At 47.1% G+C, this 18,412-nt stretch overlaps 1 protein-coding gene across 7 annotated transcripts in view; it reads left to right on the top strand.

Annotated features, from left to right (window-relative positions):
- PITRM1 (pitrilysin metallopeptidase 1) overlaps positions 1 to 18,412 on the top strand; it is a 31,555-nt gene that overhangs the window by 12,471 nt on the left and 672 nt on the right. For 4 of the 7 annotated variants that reach the window (XM_019945854.3, XM_073801499.1, XM_019945856.3 and 1 more), the window contains 12 exons: positions 321 to 459; positions 10,413 to 10,529; positions 11,857 to 11,989; positions 12,717 to 12,837; positions 12,949 to 13,025; positions 13,264 to 13,429; positions 13,724 to 13,824; positions 15,106 to 15,226; positions 15,521 to 15,577; positions 16,052 to 16,164; positions 17,202 to 17,327; positions 18,123 to 18,268. In XM_019945854.3, coding sequence (XP_019801413.1) covers positions 321 to 459; positions 10,413 to 10,529; positions 11,857 to 11,989; positions 12,717 to 12,837; positions 12,949 to 13,025; positions 13,264 to 13,429; positions 13,724 to 13,824; positions 15,106 to 15,226; positions 15,521 to 15,577; positions 16,052 to 16,164; positions 17,202 to 17,327; positions 18,123 to 18,268 — 1,417 coding nt within the window. Of the gene's footprint in view, positions 1 to 320; positions 460 to 10,412; positions 10,530 to 11,856; positions 11,990 to 12,716; positions 12,838 to 12,948; positions 13,026 to 13,263; positions 13,430 to 13,723; positions 13,825 to 15,105; positions 15,227 to 15,520; positions 15,578 to 16,051; positions 16,201 to 17,201; positions 18,269 to 18,412 lie in introns of those variants that run through there. The other 3 variants (XR_002178498.3, XM_019945855.3, XM_073801500.1) reach the window with 3 other exon arrangements.

Below are 18,412 nucleotides of genomic sequence, written 5' to 3'. Positions count from 1 at the left end.
AGTGCAAGCGGTTTCTTTGTACAACCAACGTGTAAAGGGAATGTTGAATGTCAACGCGTTTGTGGTTAAGACGTAGTAACCACAGTGGTCATGTCACAGCACCGGCCTGTGTGGAGTACGTGGTCCCCGCAGAGCACATGGACCTCGAGGATTGCGTGTGGACCTCAAGGATTGCGTGTGGCGCACAGGCTTTCCGCACACAGCCCTTCGGGGCGAGTTCTGTCGTCGTGACTGTGTGAAATGGGAAAATGGAACTGCTCGAGGCTGGCTCGGTGCTGGACATGATAAAATCTTGTTTTAATTTGGCTTTTTTGTTGCAGAATAATCAGCATAAGTTGACTTTATCAATGAAACCAGACGACAAGTATTCCGAGAAACAAATGCAGCTGGAAGCAGAAAAACTGAAGCAAAAGGTCAACTCTCTTTCCCCGGAAGACAAGCAGCAGATCTATGAAAAAGGTCAGGCCTGGTAATTCCCTCGCCTTCGCCCAACCCCACTGTGCTGTTTAGGGATAAGTGTCGTTTCAGCCAACAATCCTCTGTTGGGTGCCTATGGAGTTCTCTGTTTGGTGCAGTGGGTTCAACCCCAGTAGGATTGACCCTGTTTTTAGAAAATCCACCCTGTGATTCAGCAGGAAAGGCAGGCATACTGGAAAAGAGGTGGCTTTATAAGGTTTATTCATTCACAGATTTTACAAATGCCTTTTCTATACCAGCGGCTGTAATAGGTCACTAAATGTGTGTTGTGTTGCAGTACATAGTTAACTGCAAACGGGCCCTGTGGACAGTGTGAGCTGTGGGTTCAGGAGAGGCAGGTCTCGGGGGCGACACAGGCCTTGAGCTCCTCATGGAACCCCCCCCACCCCGGTCCCTGTGGTGCAGGCGCTATGAGCACAGAAACGGGTCTGTGGTATATCCCAGTGCTAACCTGCACTGCCTGTAAAGCCCGGTGGTCCTACTCCTGAGCGTTTACCCAAGAGAAGTGAAAGCATCGGTCCACACAGAACTTGAGCTAGCCTCATTTCCACCCACGTGGTGTCCACACAGGGAAATACTGTGAAATATCCACACAGTGAAATGCTGCTCAGCCATAAAGGGGACCAAAATACTGATACACTCAATATCCGTGAGCCGCAAAGCATTGTGCTAAGTGAAGTTAGGGGCACAAAGGAACACCTGTGGAACAGGTTCATTTACCTGAAGCCCTAGAAATGGCGATGCTCTAGTGCCAGAGGCTGGTGAGTCCAGGAGCACAGCAGGGATCACCTGCGGGGAACCTTCTGGGGGTGGCGGCACCTTCCGTATCGTGATACCTTTGTCAGAATCCATTGGGTTGTATCTTTAAAGTTGTGAATTTTATCATATGAGACTTTATATTAATGAAGTCTATTAATATATATATGCATACACACAGTGCACACAAATACATATACACCCCCCAACCCCCCCGCTGAAAAAAAAAAGTTGGCTGGGATTACATGAATTTATCAGGCTTGTCAGGAGGTGGATTTGACTTTAAGTGAAAAGTAATTCCATTTGATCATGCTAAGTTGGAGGTGATATAATTTTGTAAAGACAATGTCAACTTATAACCTATTTATAATCTCTGAATTCTTTAGACATACAAAGAGTTAGTTACTTTAAGCTCTTGCATAAATTTTTTTTTAATTGAAGTATAGTTGATTTACAATGTTGTGTTAGTTTCTGGTGTACAGCAAAGTGATTCAGATATAGCTATAGATTCTTTTTCAGACTTTTTTCCATTATAGTTTATTATAAAATATTATGTTTTTATACAGCAGGTTCTTATTAGTTATCCATTTTATACATATTAGTGTACATATGTCAATCCCAATCTCCCAGTTCGTCACGTCATTCCACACCCCCCTGCCACATTCGCACCTTGGTGTCCATACGTTTGTTCTCCACATCTGTGTCTCTATTTCTTCCCTGCAAACTGGTTCATCTGTACCATTTTTCTAGGCTCCACATATATGCGTTAATATACAATATTTGTTTTTCTCTTTCTGACTGACTTCACTCTGTATGACAGTCTCTAGATCCCTCCACGTCTCTACAGATTTCGTTCCTTTTTATTGCTGAGTAATACTCCATTGTATATGTGCACCACATCTTCTTTATCCATTTGTCTGTCGACGGGCATTTAGGTTGCTTCCTTGACCTGGCTATTGTAAATAGTGCTGCAATGACCATTGGGGTGCATGTATCTTTTTGAATTATGGTTTTCTCTAGGTATATGCCTAGTAGTGGGATTGCTGGGTCATATGGTAATTCTATTTTTAGTTTTTTAAGGAACCTCCATACTGTTCTCCATTGTGGCTGTATCAATTTACATTTCCACCAACAGTGCAAGAGGGTTTGCTTTTCTCCACACCCTCTCCAGCATTTGTTGTTCGTAGATTTTCTGATGATGCCCATTCTAACTGGTGTGAGGTGATAATGTCACTGTAGTTTTGATTTGCATTTCTCTAATAATTAGTGATGTTGAGCAGCTTTTCATGTGCTTCTTGGCCATCTGTATGTCTTTGGAGAAATGTCTATGTAGGTCTTCTGCCCATTTTTGGATTGGGTTGTTTGTTTCTTTAATATTGAGTTGCATGAGCTATTTATATATTTTGGAGATTAATCCTTTGTCCGTTGATTTGTTTGCAAATATTTTCTCCCATTCTGAGGGTTTTCTTTTCATCTTGTTTGCAGTTTCCTTTGCTTTCCAAAAGCTTTTAAGTTTCATTAGGTCTCCTTTCTTTTTGTTTTTATTTCCTTTACTCTAGGAGGTGGATCAAAAAAAGATCTTGCTGTGATTTATGTCAAAGAGCGTTCTTCCTATGTTTTCCTCTAAGAGTTTTAAGTATCCAGTCTTACATTTAGGTCTCTAATCCATTTTGAGTTTATTTTTGTGTATGGTGTTAGAGAGTGTTCTAATTTCATTCTTTTACTTGTAGCTCTCCAGTTTTCCCAGCACCACTTATTGAAGAGACTGTCTTTTCTCCATTGTATATCCTTGCCTCCTTTGTCATAGAATAGTTGACCATAGGTGCGTGGGTTTGCCTCTGGGCTTTCTATTCTGTTTCATTGATCTGTATTTCTGTTTTTGTGCCAGTACCATATTGTCTTGATTACTGTAGCTTCTTAGTATAGTCTGAAGTCAGGGAGTCTGATTCCTCCAGCTCCGTTTTTTTCCCTCAAGACTGCTTTGGCTATTCACGGTCTTTTGTATCTCCGTACAAATTTTAAGATTTTTTATTCTAGTTCTGTAAAAAAAAAAAAAAGCCATTGGTAGTTTGATAGGGATTGCATTGAATCTGTAGATTGCTTTGGGTAGTATAGTCATTTTCACAATATTGATTCTTCCATTCCAAGAACATGGTATATCCCTCCATCCCTCCATGGTATATCCCTCCACTAAACTAAAGTTTTGTGTCATTTTTAATTTCTTTCATCAGTGTCTTACAGTTTTCTGCATACAGGTCTTTTGTCTCCCTAGGTAGGTTTATTCCTGGGTATTTTATTCTTTTTGTTGCAATGGTAAATGGGAGTGTTTCCTTAATTTCTCTTTGCCATTTTTCATCTTTAGTGTATACAAATGCAAGAGATTTCTGTGCATTAATTTTGTATCCTGCTACTTTACCAGATTCATTGATTAGCTCTAGTAGTTTTCTGGTGGCATCTTTAGGATTCTCTATGTAGAGTATCATGTCATCTACAAACAGTGACAGTTTTACTTCTTCTTTTCCAATTTGTATTCCTTTTATTTCTTTTTCTTCTCTGACTGCCATGGCTAGGACTTCCAAAACTATGTTGAATAAGAGTGGCGAGAGTGGACATCCTTCCTTGTCTTGTTCCTGATCTTAGAGGAGATGCTTTCAGGTTTTCACCATTGAGAATGATGTTTGCTGTAGGTTTGTCACATATGGCCTTAATTATGTTGAGGTAGGTTCCCTCTATGCCCACTTTCTGGAGAGTTTTTTTATCATAAATGGGTGTTGAATTTTGTCAGAAGCTTTTTCTGCATCTATTGAGATGATCATATGGTTTTTATTCTTCAATTTGTTAATATGGTGTATCACATTGATTGATTTGCATGTATTGAGGAATCCTTGCGTCCCTGGGATAAATCCCACTTGATCATGGTGTATGATCCTTTTAATGTGTTGTTGGATTCTGTTTCCTAGTATTTTGTGAGGAATTTTGCATCTATATTCATCAGTGATACTAGTCTGTAATTCTATTTTTTTGTAGTATCTTTGCCCGGTTTTGCTATCAGGGTGGTGGTGGCCTCATAGAATGAGTTTGGGAGTGTTCCTTCCTCTGCAGTGTATTGGAAGAGTTTGAGAAGGATGGGTGTTAGCTCTTCTCTAAATGTTTGGTAGAATTCACCTGTGAAGGCATCTGGTCCTGGACTTCTGTTTGTTGGAAGATTTTTAATCACAGTTTCAATTTCATTACTTGTGATTGGTCTGTTGATATTTTCTTTTTCTTCCTGCTTCAGTCTTGGAAGGTTATACCTTACTAAGAATTTGTCTGTTTCTTCTAGGCTGTCCATTTTATTGGCATAGAGTTGCTTGTAGTAGTCTCTTAGGATGCTTTGTATTTTTGCAGTGTCTGTTGTGACTTCTCCTTTTCATTTCTAATTTTATTGATTTGAGTCCTCTCCCTCTTTTTCTTGATGAGTCTAGCTAATGGTTTGTCAATTTTGTTTATCTTCTCAAAGAACAGCTTTTAGTTTTATTGATCTTTGCTATTGTTTTTGCTGTTTCCTTTAGGTGTAACGTTAGATGGTGTTTTTGAAATTTTTCTTGTTTCTTGAGGTAAGCTTGTATTGCTATAAACTTCCTTCTTAGAACTGCTTTTGCTGCATCTCACAGGTTTTGGATCATTGTGTTTTCGTCGTAATTTCTCTCTAGGCATTTTTTGGTTTCCTCTTTGATTTCTTCAGTGATCTCTTGGTTATTTAGTAACATATTGTTTAACCTCCATGTGTTTGTGTTTTTTATGGTTTTGTTCCCTGAAATTGATCTCTAACCTCATAGCGTTGTGGTCAGAAAAGATGCTTGATATGATTTCAATTTTCTTAAATTTACTGAGGCTTGATTTGTGACCCAAGATGTGATCTATCCTGGAGAATTTGCATGCGCACTTGAGAAGAAAGTATAATCTGCTGTTGGATGGACTGTACTATAAATATCAATTAAATCTATCTGGTCTATTGTGTCATTTTAAGCTCATGTTCCTTATTAATTTTCTGTTTGGATGATCTGTCCATTGGGGTAAGTGAGGTGTTAAAGTCCCCCACTATTATTGTGTTACTGTCGATTTCCTCTTTTAATTAGCAGTTGCCTTATGTGTTGAGGTCCTCCTATGTTGGGTGCATACATATTTCTAATTATTATGTCTTCTTGGATTGATCCCTTGATCATTATGTAGAGTCCTTCTTTGTCTCTTGTAATATTCTTTATTTCAAAGTCTGTTTTATCTGATATGAGTATTGCTACTCCAGCTTTCTTTTGATTTCCATTTGCATGGAATATCTTTTTCCATCCCCTCACTTTCAGTCTTTATGTGTCCCTGGGTCTGAAGTGGGTCTCTTGTAGACAGCATATATATGGGTCTTGTTTTTGTATCCATTCAGCGAGCGTGTGTCTTTTGCTTGGAGCATTTAGTCCATTCACTTTTAAGGTAATTATCGATATGTATGTTCCTATGACCATTTTCTTAATTGTTTTGGGTTTGTTTTTGTAGATCCTTTTCTTCTCTTGTGTTTCCCACTTAGAGAAGTTCCTTTAGCATTTGTTGTAGAGCTGGTTTGGTGGTGCTGAATTCTCTTAGCTTTTGCTTGTCTGTAGCTTTTGATTTCTCCATCGAATCTGAATGAGGTCCTTGCCGGGTAGAGTAACCTTGGTTGTAGGTTCTTCCCTTTCATGACTTTAAATGTATCATGCCACTCCCTTCTGGGTTGTAGAGTTTCTGCTGAGAAATCAGCTGTTAACCTTATGGGAGTTCCCTTGTATGTTATTTGTCGGTTTTTCCCTGTTGGTTTCAATAATTTTTCTTTGTCTTTAATTTTTGTCAATTTCATTACTACCTGTCTCGGTGTGTTTCTCCTTGGGTTTATCCTGCCTGGGACTCTCCGCACTTCCTGGACTTGGGTGGCCGTTTCCTTTCCCGTGTTAGGGAAGTTTCGACTATAATCTCTTCAGATATTTTCTTATGTCCTTTCTCTCTCTCCTCCTTCTGGGACCCCTATAATGCAAATGTTGTTGCATTTAATGTTGTCCCAGAGGCCTCTTAGGCTGTCTTTATTTCTTTTCATTCTTTTTTCTTTATTCTGTTCCTCGGCAGTGAATTCCACTATTCTGTCTTCCAGGTCACTTATCCGTTCTTCTGCCTCAGTTATTCTGCTATTGCTTGCTTCTAGTGTAGTTTTCATTTCAGTTATTGTATTGTTCATCTGTTTGATCTTTAATTCTTCTAGGTGTTTTTTAAACATTTCTTGCATCTTCTCGATCTTTGTCTCCATTCTTTTTCCCAAGGTCCTGGATCATCTTCACTATCATTATTCTGAATTCTTTTTCTGGAAGGTTGCCTATCTCCACTTCATTTAGTTGTTTTTCTGTGGTTTTATCTTGTTCCTTCATCTGGTACAAAGTCTTCTACCTTTTCATCTTGTCTGTCTTTCTGTGGATGTGGTTTTTGTTCCACAGGCTGCAGGATTGTAGTTCTTCTTGCTTCTGCTTTCTGCCCTCTGGTGAATGAGGCTATCTAGAGGCTTGTGCAAGTTTCCTGATGGGAGGGACTGGTGGTGAGTACAGCTGGCTGTTGCTCTGGTGTGCACAGCTCTGTAAAACTTTAATCTGCTTGTCTGCTGATGGGTGGGACTGGGTTCCCTCCCTGTTGGTTGTTTGGCCTGAGGCGACCCAACACTGGAGCCTGACCCAACACTGGAGCCTACTGGCTCTTTGGTGGGGCTAATGGCAGACTCTGGGAGGGCTCACGCCAAGGAGTACTTACCAGAAATTCTGCTGCCAGTGTCCTTGTCCCCATGGTGAGACAGCCACCCCCCGCCTCTGCAGGAGACCCTCCAACACTAGCAGGTAGGTCTGGTTCAGTCTCCTGTAGGGTCACTGCTCCTTCCCCTGGGTCCTGATGCACACACTACTTTGTGTGTGCCCTCCAAGAGTGGAGTCTCGTTTCTCCCAGTCCTGTCGAAGTCCTGCAGTCAAATCCTGCTAGCTTTCAAAGTCTGATTGTCTAGGAATTCCTCCTCCCGTTGCCAGACCCCCAGGTTGGGAAGCCTGACGTGGGGCTCAGAACCTTCACTCCAGTGGGTGGACTTCTGTGGTATAAGTGTTCTCCAGTCTGTGAGTCACCCACTTAGCAGTTATGGGATTTGATTTTACTGTGATTGCACCCCTCCTACCATTTCATTGTGACTTCTCCTTTGTCTTTGGATGTGGGGTATCTTTTTTGTTGAGTTCCAGTGTCTCCCTGTCAATGATTGTTCAGCAGTTAGTTGTGATTCCCGTGCTCTCACAAGAGGGAGTAAGCGCATGTCCTTGTACTCTGCCATCTTGAACCAGTCTATTGTGAAATATTGAATATAGTTCCCTGTGCTATACAGTAGGACCTTGTTGTTTATCTATTTTATATATAGTAGTGTGTATGCTAATCACAAACTCCTAATTTATCCCTCTTCCCTTTCCCTTTGGTAACCAGACGTTTGTTTTCTATGTGTGTCTGTTTTGTAAATAAGTTCATTTGTATCATATTTTAGATTGCACATATAAGTAATATCATGATACTTGTCTTTCTTTGTCTGACTTCACTTAATATGATAATCTCGAAGTCCATCCATGTTGCTACAAATGTCTTCCATAAATTTAACATACTAATTGTGATTAATATGATAAACTTCTGCCTTGTGAGTGCCAATTGACAAGTTCCATCTTCCTTTTTTTTTTAATTGAGGAATAACTGACATAATGTATTAGTTTCAGATGTACGACATACTGATATGATACATTTGTATATTGTGAGATGGTCATCACAATTAGTCTAGTTAACATCTGTCACCACATGTAGTTTTTTGTCTTGTGATGAGAACTTTTAAATTTTATCATCTTAGCAGTTTTCAAATCTCAATACAGTATTACTGACTTTAGTAACAGTGCTGTACATTACACCCTCAGGGCTTACTTAGAACTGCAAACTTGTAGCTTTGACCCCTTCATCCATTCCCCGCCCCCCCCACAACCACCAGTCTGTTCTCTGTATATATGAGCTTGCTTTTTTGTGTTTTTATTTTGTAGATTGCACCTATAAGTGAGTTCATAGGTATTTATTTTTCTCTATCTGACTTATTTCACTAAGCATAATACTCTCAAGGTTCATCCACATTGTTGCAAATTGCAGCATTTCCTCCTTTGTGACTGAGTAGTGTTCCACTGTGTGTGTGTATCACATCTTTTTTTACCCATTCATCCGTCAGTGGACATTTAGTTTGTTTCCATATCTTGGCTGTTGTAAATAGTACTGCTGTGAACATTGGTGTGCATATATCTTTTCAAATTAGTGTTTTTATTTTCTTCAGATAAATAACCAGGAGTAGGAGTGCTGGGTCATATGGTAGTTCTAGTTTTAATATTTTGAGGAACTGCCATACTGTTTTCCATAGTGGCTGTACCAATTTACATCCCCACGAGCAGTGCACAATGGTTCCCTTTTCTCCACATCCTCACCAACACTTGTTATCTCTTGTCTTTTTTATTATAGCTATTCTGACAGGTGTGAGGTGATGTCTCATGTGTTTTGATTTGCATTTCCCTGAAGAGTGATGTTGAGTACCTTTTCTTATAGCTGTTGGCCATCTGTGTGCTTCTTTGGAGAAATGCCTATTTAGGTCCTCAGCCCATTTTTTAATTGGATCGTTTGTATTTTGCTATTGAGTTCATTAAATATTTTGGATATTAGCCCCTTACCAGATAATATTTGATTTGCAAGTTTTCCCTCCTGCTGTGTACATGCCTTTTCATGTTGACAGATTCCTTTGCTGTCAGAAGCTTTTTAGTTTGATGTGGTCCCACCCATCTTCTGTCTGTGCTTATAGCCATTTGTGGCACAGAAGGTAATTCCATGCCTCAGCACAGACCGTGCGTTCCCTGAGTTGTCAGGCGTCTGGCCTGGCCGTGGAGGTACGTGTGAAGGGATGCAGGGCCTGGTTAAAGAGCGTGTTTCTGTCTTCCAGATCACTGCACAGTCCCTTAGGGAGGACACAGTGCTAGAGCATTTACTGTTAGGATAGTAAGTCTTGAGTGTGGACTTCAGTGCAAAGAATCAGTGAGTCAGGGTCCAATCTGGAGATGAACACCAATGAGAAGTGGGAACGGGAGATTAATTTATTGGAAACATCAAACAAACAATCTTCCAGTTTGGGGGTCTGTGTGTATCGTGTGAAGGGCCGTGGCTGGACCGTTGGGAGCCTGTGTCTGGTGGAGGAGAGTGCTCGCAGCCTCTGCTGCCCTGATGCACTCCCCCCCCCCCCAGAGGAGCAGCATCCAGACGGGAGCAGCTGAGCTGGGGCCGGTAGGTGTGTTCTCCAGGACAAGGACAGGAGGCCAAACGCAGAGAATGAGGAAGCGTCTGAGGGGTGGTGTTGGGGTGCTCTGCTTGACTGTGGGGAGACGGCCAGGTCGGGGGGCCTTGAAAGTGCAGGGGGTTCCTCAGAGCATGGGGAGCCAGGTCCTCGGGCTTCCACGGGGCACAGGTGGGTGCCTGGGAGCAGCTGCGCCGAAACCCCTCCGCGGGCCCGGGGACCCAGTGCTGGGGACTCGGGGAGGTAGGCATGGGGGGTGAGGTGACAGCGGGAGCACTGACTTTACCCTGTGACGTCCCCCAGCTACAGCCCGGGGCCCCTCCCCATGGGCTGCCCAGTCTGTACAAAAGGGGCATCTACCCTCTGATCAGGCCCAGAAAATGTATTTTACCCATTTTTGTAATTTGTGAACTTTATGTAATTACAGAAGCATATTGCTGAGGTTTGTGAAAATGACATAAGAATAAACAAGCACAAAAGTTAGTAAGTTTCAATCCACTAGTTCAGTCTCTAGTAGAAAATTTTGGTTGGGGGCAGAGGGGAAACTGCTTGAGCAAACTGCTCCCCGCTTCCCCCAGCAAAATCGTTCTCTTAAATTGCTGAGAATGAGAATTAGGAAGAGAGCTGCCTGCCGAGCTGGTTATTATGCTTCTAAATCTGGTTTCCTGGGAAACCTGAACCCCAGTGCTGACAGGCTCCCCACACTTGGCATGGGAGAGGCTGAGTCTTAATGGAAGTTAATAAATAGCTGAACTGAGTAAGAGCTTCTGAGTATCATCCTGGATGTTTATTCCCCTCTTAGGTTTGGAATTACAGGCGCAGCAAAGCCAACCTCAGGACGCGTCGTGTCTGCCCGCGTTGAAGGTGTCGGACATCGAGCCCCGCATCCCGTTCACTGAGGTGGAGGTGGCTCTGGCAGGTCAGTGGGGGGTCTTGGTGCCCCGGCTGGGGTTTAGGCTGCGTCTCAGCGTCCACAGGGGGAGAGTCACCAGTGGGTGTCTTCATAGGACGTTCAAGCCCTGTTCCTAGTCCAGCTCAGCGATGGCAGATGTGGACTCGAGGGCCTGCGTGTGTTTTTCCCCGGGTGGGTCCGACAGGGCCGAGCTGCCTCTGGGGGCGGGGAGGCCTCAGGTTCCGCTGTGTGTGTGTTCATGCAGTTCTCAAGGGCACAGGCATGCTCTGGGCCCCTTGCCCACGCCCACTCCTTAGCCCAGCCGGGGTCCAGGGGCCCACAGCACTAGGTGTCGCATTGTGGGGCACGGAGGGGGTGGCAGCCGCTCCTTCCTGGCATCCCCCCACGTCTGCGCGCATCACTCGCTTCTGCTGGACACAGACATGCCCTGTGGTGCTGACGCTTCTCCACATGGCTGTGATGTGACTTTGCTGCTCCTTCCCGAGCAGGTCTGACAACAGCCTTACACCTTCACTGGTTCCCGCGTCTAGTTTAGGATTCAGGCTGTGCGCGAGCATCCCTTTGACTTGTGTGACATGCCTGTTGTCGTCGTCCCGGGGCCCGTCCCGTTTACCACACCTGATGCATTCATTTGCGCATGTACATGAGGCCTCCTCTCCGGCCCAGGCTTCTGGGAAGTGGGGTTCATGTGCCACTGATCGTTTAACCCCCTCAGGTTAGGTTTATCAGTGAAGTTCATTGTGTTCAAGGAAGGAATCAGTGAAGTAATTTGTCGTCAGTAGATGCCTTAGATCCTCCGCTGGTTCAGGGCACTGCGCTCGGGGTGTAAAAAGTAGAACACACAGTTGTGAGGGACCTGGGGCCACAGAGGCCTGGGGTGTCGAGCGTGGTGGGTTCCAGTGTGCTGTGGGTCATGAGGGTCCTCGGGTTTGGGGACAGGACTTGTTAGGGGGTGAGTTGCGTTTGGGGTGGGTGAAAGTGAGGTCACCTGTTGTGGGAGTGGCCTGCCAGAGTCCCTGCCGATACCCAGGAGGGTCTGGGTGCAGGCGGGGAGGGCGGCTGGACTGCAGCTGGACTGTGGGGTGTTTAGAAAACCCCAAGAACGTTCAAAGCGCAAGGATTACTTAGCGTTGAAGACTTTCAGCTTTTGTTGTAATGAAAGTCCAAGAGGGAAATTTGTCTCAATTATGGCAAATGAATAGTGTTTTTTTGCTAATATAAAATGTAAACCATCATCCTTGAAAAGCTTTAGCATTTAAAAAATATTAAATGATGGTTACATGGTTAAAACTTTACTGGTAAAAATTATAAAGAAGTGCCTTTGCTCCTGCAGCTGGGGACATACCCGTCCAGTACTGCACGCAGCCCACCAATGGCGTGGTCTACTTCAGAGCCTTCTCGAGTCTGAACACCCTGCCCGAGGAGCTCCGGCCCTATGTGCCCCTCTTCTGCAACGTCCTCACCAAGTAAGGGGCTCCTTCTGGGGCGAAGACACGCATTTATAGAACTCTGCACGTCGTCTCATATTTATTAGTGGATGTTTTCTGTGTGTGTTGTTTCAGTGTATCAGTAATCAATTTTCAGTGAGTCATTTTAATTTTCAAATCCCGTAGTGTTACAGAAAGATGGATGGTGTATTTGTTGAGAATTTTCCTTATGGTAATCATATTTTCTTACTAAAATACAGTACATTAAAATATTTATAAATGTAGAGCACAAGGTATTACAGATATAGCTATATCTCAACAACTGAGTTCTTTTTAAGATTATGAAGAGATGATTATTTTCATCAGAAAATGTAAGCCTTTAACTATGACGTGTAGGCCTGGGGTCACCCCCGGAGGAGGTGAACCTTTCCTGAGTTCTCTGCCCTTTTATCAGTATGGCTCCCACCACCTGCCCTTCCACGGCGGCGTGGATTCAGGAAAACTCAGTCATCGCCTCGGCTTGAATTAGTTCTTACATTAGGAACAGCGATTAGAAAGTTTCTTACAAAAGAAGTCGAAGTGACTTTCTTTTCTTAAGGCTCGTTCTTCACATTTCACCCCCAAGACTACCTGACCAGAGCGGCTGCAGCCTGCAGAGTTTGGGGGTGGGGGCGGGAGCAGCTGCTGGGCTGGCAGGCGGTGGTTGGGGGGACATGCTGCATGGGAACCCGGCCCTCCCCGGTGACTCCACGCTCTCCCTGCACAGGCTGGGCTGCGGTGCCCTCGACTACAGGGAGCTGGCCCAGCAGGTGGACCTGAAGACGGGGGGCCTGGCTGCCACCCCCCACGTGCTCCCTGACGACTCACACCTCGATACTTACGAGCAGGTAGCCGTTTCCTCAGCACAGGGTGGTGAGGGTTGGCTTCTCCTGCGTCTTTTTTTCTTTTAAATTACATCATAATTAATTTCTTATTCTTTTTCTTCTGCCATGATTTAGGGTGTGCTCTTTTCATCTTTCTGCCTTGATAGAAACCTACCAGACATGATGCATCTGTGGAGTGAAATCTTTAACAAGTAAGTATTTGCAAAGACGTAAATCCCCAGACATGCCAGAGACCCGAGTCTGCCGGGTCCTGAGAGCGGAAGCTGCATGCCTTTGTTGGTTGTTGGTTTCTTTCCCCCTGTGACTCCTATGGACTCGTGACATCTCCAGGGGCGGTTTACATCATCTAAGAGCCTACACTTAGCAAATTTCCCTGCTGTTGAAGGGGGCGTGGCTGGGTCTCATTTACTACCTTTTCTTTCTCTGCAGCCCCTGCTTTGAGGCCGAGGAGCACTTCCGAGTGCTGGTGAAGATGACAGCTCAGGAGCTGTCCAACGGGGTCCCCGACGCAGGCCACCTCTACGCGTCCATCAGGGCAGGCAGGATGCTGGCACCCGCGGGGGACCTGCAGGAGACCTTCGGGGGGATGGACCAGGTGACGCGCTCAGGGGCGGCTGGGTCTCCGGGGCTCGTAATAGATTGTTCGTGTCTCAGGAAGTCTCACTCAAACTGGCCAAGTTTCATGGGGAAAAAGTTTTTTCGCTCACCCTCCTCCTTCCAGCCTGCAGCCCCTCCCGCACCCCCCCAGCCGAGCAAGTACGCATCCCCCACAAGCACAGAACCTGGCCCTGCTGCTGCCCCACCCCGTATCCCCGCGGGACCCCGTATCAGGGAAGTCTGGTCCAGGCCAAGGGCGCGTCTATCTCTACCTGTCAGTTCTCTGGCTTAGGTGAGGCTCATGAAGAGAATCGCAGAGATGACAGACATCAAGCCCATCCTGAGGAAGCTCCCGCACATCAGGAAGCATCTTTTGAACTGTGATAACTTCAGGTGGGGTTGCAGTTTGTTTCTAAGCAGAGACTCCATCCTCATCCTGTGTCACCACGTGTAGTTTTAGATGCTTTTTAGAAAACGCTTGGGAGACTACAGAACCGTTCTAGACTCCAGATGTTCTAACCATGAAAGAGCTGTTTTATACAGAATTTGAACAAGTGTCTTGGGAGGTGGGGAGGAGGGCAGGCTGCTTTAACCTGGAGCCACAGGTGGACTCCCTGCTGCACGAGTCAACAGCCGATGTTCCGTAAATGAGCCTCAGCGAGACACCGCCGAGGTCCTCTTGCCCGAGGCCACGGTGAAAGCGCAGAGGTTCTTGTGAGAGTAATTGTGCACCAGTTTGGGGTGAACACCAGCTTCTGCACGTGGTCGGCCTTCAGCTCAGGTTGTGACACGAACGAGACTTAAAGGGGACGACAGCTGTTGAGGTGGCAGCACCCGCCTCACCACCAGCGCCGCTGCCTTAGATGAGCTTGCAGCTCCCTCCCTGGAACACGCCCCAGGACGTTGGCCCGGCAGTTCTTGGGAGTCACTAGCAGGCTCTCCCGGACCATCTGGGCAGCAGGAGGTTGGGGCCTCTGGCCAGCAGAGCTGGTGCCCAGTTAGTTCCTGGGCCGCCCGTGCACTTACGGCTGGAGTCTCAGGGAACTTAACCACGGGGACCTTCTCTGTTTCCTCCATGAAATAGTCCTTTGCAGGTTTAGGGCAAGGAAAGAGCATGTTTGCAAAGCAGTTGGTCTAGAGCCTAGAACACGTTGTCATAGTACCTGTTATTTCAACGAAAATAGACTTAGTATTTATGGCCAAAACCAGAAAGGATACAATTTGTCAGTATGTATGATGGTGTCTGTGATTCTGTAGAGTTCAGAAGAGCCACAGAGAAATGTTTTTGGGGAGCGTGGCAGTTCTTTGCCTAATGACCGGTTCATTCTGTTCCAGACAGTAATTACGTTTTCAGTCCTCTGATACTGCAGCCCTGAAGGCACTGTTGGAGATCTAGTCTCTGCGTCCTCCTTGTTCTCAGGAGAGCACAGAGTTTAGCGGAGCTGGCTGCTTATTGTCTGTAACACACTGAGATAAGGGACAGGCTTTTTTGTACCTGGAAAACATGTAGTGAAGGAAGACGGCTGTAGTGTTGCCTTGTTTGGCTGCTCTTTTATTCGGTTTTTGTTTTTGAGCATTATTTTGTATGTGATTCATTTTTGTTTTAATTATGCAAAATGTAACATTTTTATTTTTCATAGTAATGGTTTTCTGCACATAGACTTTTTTAAACAGATGTTCCGTGAATGCTACTCCCCAGCAAATGTCTCAGGTGGAGAATTCGGTGGACAACTTCCTCAGGACCCTCAGCCGGAGTAAGAAGGAGCGGAAGCCTGCGCACCCACACGTGGTGGAGGTGAGGCTGTGCCCCCTGCCCGCCTGCCTGCCCGTGGGGCCAGGAACCCCAGTGAATCCAAACCCTGTAGTCTGGCCTTCGATGCTGTGCTCCCCTGTAGCCACTTGAGCCTTGCAGTGAAGTCTCCTGATTGGAGGACCACTTGGGCTGGGGATGCAGCAGCCTCAGAGCTTGAAGCCTTGAGCAGATGTGCCCTGACGCTTGTCGTGAGCTCTGTGCACTTCCTGGAACGTACCTTACCTGCCCACGTGAGCTTAGGTATTTACTCATTTCTCTGGGAAACTTTACTTTCAGAAACCTGCACCTAAGGGACCTGGCAGGCACTCCCCATTCACGAGGAAGCTGGTGACGGTGAGTCCCTTCTGCTTAATGCCCTGCCCGCTGCGCATCCGTGGGCCCTTCCGTCACCAGCTGGGCGGTGTCGGGTAGGACCACTAGGTGCTGTCTGTGGACGCCTTGTGTTCAGTCCACCTGTGTTTAAACGTCACTGCCACATAGGGGTCACCTCCCCTCCTGTGCGCCCTGCTGCCCCTGAGCTCTGGTGGCTGGCCTGGCTTGTCCTTGGGGAGTGACCGAGCAAGATCACACACACTGCCCTGGGAATGGCGTGGCATGAGATGGTCCCAGGGGAGTCTGGGTTGGGGGTAGGATACCTCATTCAGCTGTGAGGTGAGGTGGTGCAGGACGAGGTCATCAGTGCCTGGCTGTTACGTGTGGGGACGTGGCTGGTGCCACCCAGGGCGTCGCAGTGCGGGGGGGCTGGGTACTCGGGGCACCTGCCCAGCTGGCCCCTGGGCCACACGTGGTGACGGCCTCTGCCCCTAGGACCCCACCTTCAAGCCCTGCCCGCTGAAGACGCACTTCCAGCTCCCGTTCCCGGTCAACTACGTAGCCGAGTGTATCCGGACTGCCCCGTACGCGGCCCCGGCCCACGCCAGGTGCGAGGGTGTGGGGCGCCGCCGGGACGCTTAATGGTGGGTGCAGAGCAGGTGTGGAGCGCGGCGCTGCCGCCGGGCTCACGGGAAAGTGTGTCTGTGGGAAGTGTCATCACAGCTCCGCTTTTCCATCAGCTTGTTTCCGTGTTTACAGGAATCAGACACTCTGCCAGGCCATCAGGAGTAGGAACGTGTGTTTCAATGTTGAATAGAAAGATGTAGTTGAATAGAAAGATGTAGGTTCAGAAACAAAAACAAGAGGTACCTACTCCTGGGTGCTGGGATTATAGGTGTTTTTTCCATTCTTCTGTATTTTATAATTGCCCTTACGTAACAGAAATAAGTTTCTGAAAAAATGCGTGGAGGGTGGACCCCCCCCCATCCCTGTTGGGGATCAGGGCCTATCTGCATGGGGTCTCCACCCTCTCCTGGAGCCTCGGGTTCACTCCTCCACCCGCGTCCCCTCTGCCTGAGTCGACTGCTCTGTTGTAGAAAAGACCAGTCAGGGGGCTGGGGGGCATGAGTGGGCAAGTCCCCCGTCGGGTCGGCCTGGCTGCTGTCCTTCCGGAACCACCTCGGCTGTGCTGGGGCAGCAGCTGTCACTGCTCACGATGGAAGTCATGGGGACGTGGGACCCCTGATAGAAGCTCACGCTGTTGGAGTGTTTTCTGAGGGAGGGACGCCTCGTGTGTACACGCGTGAGTGCACAGCTGACGCAGGGGTTTAAGTAAGTGATGGGCCACACGTTTGCCTGCATCATGGAAACCACTCACTGCTAAACGTTCCGTGTGCCGCGGCAGGTCGAGCAGGAGGGACGTTCCTGTCCCACCCCTGTCACCCAAGCGTCTGAAAGTTCATCTTCCTCACATTTTTCTCCTATTTTAAAATTTAAAAAGGGTCATGATGTATGTATCACTTTACTTGGTTCTAATTTTGTTCTCAGACACACTTGCCATTGTCTTGGGTTACTGTGTGTTATATATTTAGTACTGCCCTGCCAGCTGCGTTGTTTTTAACTCAGGTTTTTTTCATCTTTTCAGTCTCAAGATCCTGGCACGCTTGATGACAGCTAAATTCTTGCACACGGAGATTCGAGAAAAAGGCGGTGCTTATGGTGGAGGCGCCAGACTCAGCTACGGCGGGATCTTCACGCTCTACTCGTACAGGTGAGTCGGGCCGTCTGGCCCCAGTGTTCTCACAGGCGGAGTGAACTTCAGAAAAACGCTTCGCCTGTCGTCGCTGGGCCGGCGTGTAACCCCACCCAGCAAGGTCGTTTAGGCTGCAGGCCTTAGGGACAGCGGGAGGAGACAGAAAATAGCTCTGGGGTTTGGTAACCAGGGTGTGTAAGGAGATGACCTGGAAGCTCTCCGGGGCTGGGCTAGGTCTTCAGGCCCAGACTGTTCCGCCCTTTTACGTCTCTGTTCTGTGGCCCTGCTGCCTCTCTGGCACGTCCGAGATGGAGGGTTTCTCTCTGGCCCCGACTGCTTCATGTCCCGTGACATGGACTGATGTGGTCATGCGGGGGCTGCGGGTCTTGAGGGACATGAAAAATGAGGCGTTTCCCACAAGATGCCCTCAGGACATGCACGTGAGAATGAGGGGCCTTGGAGCTCTTTCTGTTCAGGGGAGGACCCCGGAAACTGGCCTCTGAGGTGATCATTGTGCCGTCTGGGTGCATGTTATGAGCGTCTTCTGTTCCTTCCGGCCGGTCCCCCGGCTCTCCTGTCCTGGGTCACAGTGGTGTAGTCAGTGATCAGGTGGCGAAGTGCGGGTGACAGGTGAGGTCTGCACGGAGAGTGTCGGTGGCTTGTGTGGCCACATGTTAATTTCCAGAGTGCTGGGTTGTCTGGACTGTTAAAACAGCATTAACAACCCCGAAGCATGGAAGAACTGAAGTCATGCCTGGGTGTCCCCTATACTTTTTCTGCCAAACATGTGAGTCTGACTCCTTGGGTCTCCAGGGACCCGCATTCCACGGAGACGCTGCAGTCCTTCCTGAAGGCCATCGACTGGGCCAAGTCTGGGAGGTTCACGCAGCAGGACATCAATGAGGCAAAGCTCTCTGTCTTCGCCGCCGTGGATGCTCCGGTGGCTCCTTCAGACAAAGGTATCTGGCGTAGGTAACGTGCCTCGAGCCGTAGTGTCAACAGCCGGGACCCCACGCGGCTCCCCGGGCTCGCGCCATCCCAGCCTCCACGAGACCGTGCGTCTCAGCCAAGTCGGGAGGAGAGCGTGCTGCGGGCGCGTGACG

The sequence above is a fragment of the Tursiops truncatus genome, chromosome 2 (genome assembly GCF_011762595.2).
Source record: "Tursiops truncatus isolate mTurTru1 chromosome 2, mTurTru1.mat.Y, whole genome shotgun sequence".
Classification (NCBI taxonomy): Eukaryota; Metazoa; Chordata; class Mammalia; order Artiodactyla; family Delphinidae; genus Tursiops; species Tursiops truncatus.
The sequence above is the reverse complement of the archived record's forward strand: the minus strand, read 5'-3'. Positions and strand labels throughout refer to the sequence as shown.